The 6,000-nt window shown below is 43.6% G+C and overlaps 1 protein-coding gene across 1 annotated transcript; it reads right to left on the reverse strand.

Annotated features, from left to right (window-relative positions):
- Window positions 1-354: 354 nt before the first annotated feature.
- On the reverse strand, window positions 355-5,689 carry PSPH (phosphoserine phosphatase). Its single transcript, XM_064677858.1, has 5 exons — window positions 5,361-5,689; window positions 4,018-4,152; window positions 2,347-2,492; window positions 1,463-1,611; window positions 355-541 (listed from the first exon to the last, which is right to left on the reverse strand). The coding sequence occupies exons 1-5, from the start codon at window positions 5,579-5,581 to the stop codon at window positions 431-433; spliced, it is 762 nt and encodes a 253-aa protein (XP_064533928.1). The 5' UTR covers window positions 5,582-5,689; the 3' UTR covers window positions 355-430.
- Window positions 5,690-6,000: the final 311 nt, after the last annotated feature.

The raw sequence follows: 6,000 nt of genomic DNA on the forward strand, positions 1-6,000 counted from the left end.
CCTTTTAGACTATATTACTTCTTGATTAGGCAAAGTTCTTGTTTGTGGCCCCCTTCTTTTGCCACCCAAAATAAGCAGATGTGTTAACTTCAGTGCTTCTGAAACAACAGATATGCAGAATTGACCAGGGGCCAATCCATTAAGGTATTTTTAACTTATTATTTTCTGCCTTTGGTCTTCACTTGTGAGTGAATAACCAACTGATTTCTTCCAGCATGGGAAAGACATATAAAAAAATCTTACCATTTTCATTACAACATATTTGAGTTGAATGGTGCCATTTGCCACACGAGTTTCAGGCCAAAGAATGAAGGTACCCAACACCCAGAATCATTAAAAACTCCAGCACACAACTTTGCAAACAAATAAATGTTTAATTTCATTGTATAATGGATTTACAGGTGTTAAATAGATTAATTTACTGTATAATTTATCGCTCTTCCAGTTCCTTCAGCAGCTCGTCAAAGTGAGTAATGTACCATTTTGCTTTCTCCTTTACTTGCTTTCTCATTACATTTCCTCCAAATCCAATGAAACAATCCTGGAAAAACACAAAGAACAGGCACACTGATTATTCCAGGCCCATGGAAGGAATGGAGCTTCTCAGCTATTGAGTTTGCTTTTAAGGTTGGATTTTAAAAGTATGTCATTCCCCCCTCACCTCTTCCCCTGTTTTACTTTGCATGTTCACCTTTCAGATTTATTAACAAGGACTTCATTAACAATTAATTTTGCAGCACTTTGTTAATTGGAGTTTTATTCCAATAGGAGAGTTGTCTCAGTGCCCTGTAGATTCAAGATTGTTCAGAACTGAGATTTTGCTGAAAACCTGATGTAATTGTGATGCAATTCTATTCAAGAATGAGTAAATGTTGGAACATGCATGAGCATCCCACAATTATCCCTCTTCTGTTTATCTTACCTCTGTTTACCCCATTTGATAGATACCAAAAGCAAACATTAACCCTGTCTTCAATCATTAACCAGGAGCAATCATCATTTCTACATCTCAGAAAACCACCTGCAGTGAAAGTGCAGGGTTTAAAATTTCCACTGCCGCTTTTTTGCCTGGAGCTGGGAAGCATTAAGCAAATACTGAGCTGCTTTGGTCACTCATGTTGAACAGTGAGGGACCAGCTGTCCCTCAGCATGGGTGAGAAAGGATAAAGATGTTAAAGGGGAGATGGAATTAAGATCATTTATAAAAGTTGTCTTTCTATTAATTTCTTTTATTATTTCACCCCGTCAGAGCTGATGTCTGCAAAGATTTCCTCACTGTGCAGTGAGATGAACCCTCTTGCTAGGTCATATCAGGTAAATGTGCACCAGATCTGTGCCAGACCTTCACACTCAGCACCTTTAATCAGTCCCTGAAGTCCTGTCAGGAATTAAAACCTCACTTTTCCATTTTTGGGGTTTTTTTTCCCCCCCCAAAGGAATTTAGAATTTCTGTGATACTTACAGCAGGGGGGCAGGCTTCCATGTCTGTAGCTCCATCTCCAATCATAACTACTTTCTTAAAGTGGAACTGTTCTTTCAGGTGAGCAATAACCTTTCCTTTCCCCCCTGATTCAGCTGTTGGTTGTGTTTCATCAAATCCTGCGTATTCTCCTAGAACACGGTGGAAGGACAGGTTGGACATACAGCACATTTTCTTGTAAATGAAGAGAGATCTATGCCTGTGGTCTGTACTTCAGAAAACAGCAGTCTGTAAAGCTCACAGTATCAGCCTCCCCAAAAAATAAGTGGAAGGTAAGAGTGAAAACTGGGATTTTACCTAAGTCTTCAGTGGGAATATTTTCAAAGGGATATTTTCAAAACAGAAACCCTGTGTGAGCAGTGCTACAAATCCATTCCCAGTCCCTCTGGTTCAGTCATTCTGGTGTAAACATTGCATAAGCAGCATCCAGGATGATGTATAAACAGTGTAGGAAACACTGAGTAAGGAACAACCTCACTAACTAGAGTTGTGCTTGGTTACACCAGCTCTGCTCCAGAACCTCACACATGCCCCAAAGTCACTGAAAGGGAAGTTGTGAGAGCAGGTCAGTGTAATGAACTCTTTTAACTTGAAGGAGCAAGAAAAAATTAAACTCTGCTGTCAGCAACTGTAACATGTTTTACCTTTGGCACAGCTTGCCATTAAAAAGTCACTGCAGCTCTGTTTCATACCTGGACAATGACCTGAACTTGGTTTTGATAAAGTCTTGTAATTTTCCTAGTTGGAGTTTAGCTGGATTGGTATCAACAGATAGGCTGGGCAGTGTCTGCAGCCCAATATCTGGCAGCTGGAGCCAAAAAAGTGGCATTAATTATCAGAGAAAAGAGACTTGGAGGGAATCTCACCGTTAAAGTAAAACTTCAACCTGTTGGCAAAGACGTTTGCTGTGGGAATGTTCAGCTGCAAGGCCACGTGTTCCACGATGCTCTGAAACCCCCCGGAGACCAAGAAGACCTGAACCCCCCGTTGGTGAAGTCTGCTCACCAGCTCCCTGAGAAGACAGAGCAGAAAGTTAAAATGCAGCTTTCCTAGGCCTGCCCATGCTCTGTGTTATTCCAGTTCAGTTTGGATCTGTGCTGCTTTCCAGCTCCATCCATCTCTGCTGCCCAAAGCTTTTCCTCCTTTCCCTGGCAGTTTGTGCACACAAAAGAAAGTGCTGGGCAAAACCATCACATCTAGAGACAAACAGGTATTTACTTCCTTGAAAACAAGCACGCCCTAGAAATGTTTTCTTTACACTTTCATATTGGTCATATTAGTTCCCTTGAACAAACAAGAGCAGAGCCAGCTCAGACTTTTTTTCTGAAGTAAAACAATAGCAAGAGAATTAATCTGCAGAAAAAAGTAGGGAATGTGGGGGAGATAAAGCCACTGCTTCAGAATGCAAAAGTGGGATGAAAAGAGCAAAGTGCAAATGTTTTCTAACTCAGAGTTGGTTCCCCAGACATTGGACATGGATGCCATCTTTAGAAGAAGGCACCAGCTACAGAAAAGGAATAAAAAAAGAAGTCTGTAGACCCAGTTAGTGTCAGAGGGACACTTGAAGGCAGTTAAAAGTTTTAGGGATTTGGCTCTGGAAGCAGGAAGATCAGCCTGCAGCAGTGCTGAGCAGTAGAAGTGGTAGCAGTAACAGCAGAAAGGCTAAAGACTGAAAAGCAAAGTGGAGGCTCAAAGCAGCCTAAACAGAAAAGGAGGAAGAAAGGGAAGGACTGAAAAGGAGGAAGAAAAGGAAGGAATGAAAAGGAAAATCACATGATTCTAAACAAGGAAACAATATGCTCTTTGTAGTTACATCTAGCTATGTCTTCTACAGAAAAAGCTGAGCATGTGCCTCATTTTAAGGAGAAAATACAAGCACAGAATCATCTAAAGCTCCTGTTATGTGCTAAAATACTTTGGACTTGGAATTATGGTTGAATTTTGTAGTAAAGAATTTATTCTCAGCTGTTTGAAACTATTTGAATAGGAGAAAAGAACCTAAACCTTTTCTGTTTATATAGTTAAAATTCATTCCAAGCCTAAAAATGAATGAATACACATATATATGTCTATTTGCTAAATGAGTTTTTTAATACTTTTTAGGGACTTCAGGACAGAATGGGCAGCTCTGAGCAATGAATCCCCTGAGTCAGAAGTATGGCTGCACAGAGGAGTGTAAGAGGTAATAGAGTTGTGGAATAAACCAGCCAGTAGTTCCTACTGGGTATTAAATCTCCTTCCAGTTCCATCACCCATGAAATACCAGATGTGATTGGACAGATTATTTTGCATGCCCATTTAATCCTCAAGCCAGGAGGATTAAAAGTGCCAGCTAATATTTATTTTCTTTTTACATGGGTGCTTAACCACTTGACATGGACTCAGCTCCTGATACAAGCTTTGTACACAAGCAGCATGGAGATGGAGCAGGAAGGCAATCCAGACCAGCTCTGTGTTCTTACAGCTTCAGTGATGGCGCAGGATTTTGTTTATTTACGCCAAAATCAATTTCAAAATAAGCTGAAATTCTTTCTTACCTTATTCCTGGTGTGAGCTGAGGTGGGTTGTCAGATATTAATTTCTGCACTTGTTCGTAGGAGGGCCGGATGAGACCGAGTCGTGCTGTCAAAGCTGCTTTGAATGTCACAGTGCCACCCATGGCCCTGCGGGTCCTGAATTGGGATCCAAAGAAACCAAATCAGTGGCACTTAACAAGTTGAGGCTTCTCCCAAGAAGATTTAGTTAACAAAGGGTGATGAGGAAACACATAAGTGGTTATAGTTGTAGGTTATACTGAACCTGTGTGGTAAAGGAGGAGGTTGGTACACTGGTAGCATGCACTGGTAGGAGATCTCCATGGATTGGAAAACCAGTGAGGGAAAGGAAAACAAATTCATTCTCTCTCTGAGTGCCATGAGCCACTGGGACCAGTGTTCCTGACCTGCACCTCAGGTGCCCTTCTCTGAACTTAACTTTTGCCACAATCTTCAATGGAAACATCAGCCTCAGAGAAGGGTTAGGAGAGTTGTCCTCTCTCCTCCATCTCATAATAAGGTTTGCTGCTTCATAATAAGGTTTACTAGTGCTTAGCCAAGTTCAATGATGAGGGCTGATCTTAGTCAATCAAAATTTACATTACAGAATTTATATCAGTATATAAACCGATATATATGTAGAATGCGCATCAGTTTTGTTGGGTGGCTTCACAATTCCAAAACAAGCTCCTTCACTACGCACTAATTCCACTTGTTATTCCCAAAATCCTTTTTAAACTGTAATAACCTGTGACAGAGCTGAGCAAATCCCCGCTGTAAATTCCCCGTCGCAGATTAACCTTGTCCATGCCTATATTTTATGAATTTCTGCAGGCCAAACCCCAACCATAGAATCATAGAATCATAGAATCAGACGGGTTGGAAGGGACCTCAGAGATCATCAAGTCCAACCCTTGACCCACTACCACCACAGTTGCTAGACCATGGCACTAAGTGCCACATCCAGCCTCATCTTAAAAACTTCCAGGGACGGAGAATCCACCACTTCCCTGGGCAGCCCATTCCAATGGCTGATTACCCTCTCTGTAAAGAATTTCTTTCTAATATCCAACCTAAACCTCCCCTGGCACAGCTTAAGGCCATGTCCTCTTGTCCTACTGCTGAGTGCCTGGGAGAAGAGACAAACCCCCACCTGCCTACAGCCTCCTCTCAAGTAGTTGTAGAGAGCGATGAGGTCTCCCCTGAGCCTTCTCTTCTCAAGGCTAAACAACCCCAGCTCCCTCAGCCTCTCCTCATAGGACTTGTGTTCAAGTCCCTTCACCAGCCTCGTTGCCCTTCTCTGCACCTGCTCCAGCACCTCAACATCTTTCCTGAACCATACTCACATCTCCGCCACGGCGTCGCCGACGCCGCAGAACTTGGCGAGCTCGTCGATCCCCTCCTCCCTGATGACCGTGCTGTCCACGTCGAAGCACACGGCGTCGGCGCTGCGGAAGATCTCCTTCATCTCCATGAGGGACGCCATCCTTTTGGGAGCCTTCTTACTGTGAGGGGACAAGATGTAGTCTTTCTCAGAGTGGCAGTAGTGCACTGTTTCCTGAGCCATTGGTGCTGCTGTCCTGGCTCGTGCGAGAAGGGCCGAGCACAGCCTGGTCGCCAGCTTTTATGGCAGGGGGAGCGGTGGTGGGGGTCTGGCTCAGCTGCTGATTTGCTCCCTGCTGTTGCTGCCTGCTGATGGGCAACTTGCATTACAGGTGGGCCGTGGAGCCTTGGGCAGCTGCTGATTTGCTCTCTGCTGGCTCAGCCCCTTGATGTTCCCTTGGGGTTCAAGGTTGTGATACTTGGCATCTGCTGAACCACCGGGCTGCCAGCGGCTGTGTGGGACTTGCAGTTCTCTGTTTCATCTTGCCCCTGCCACTCAGATGGGTCTTGATTTCTCACCTGACCCATCCGTGTCAGATTGGTTGCTCCAGGACACCCAGCCCTCAAGGATTTGTTTAATTGTGGTAGACATAGCTATCCTAA

The sequence above is a fragment of the Pseudopipra pipra genome, chromosome 21 (assembly GCF_036250125.1).
Source record: "Pseudopipra pipra isolate bDixPip1 chromosome 21, bDixPip1.hap1, whole genome shotgun sequence".
Lineage (NCBI taxonomy): Eukaryota > Metazoa > Chordata > Aves > Passeriformes > Pipridae > Pseudopipra > Pseudopipra pipra.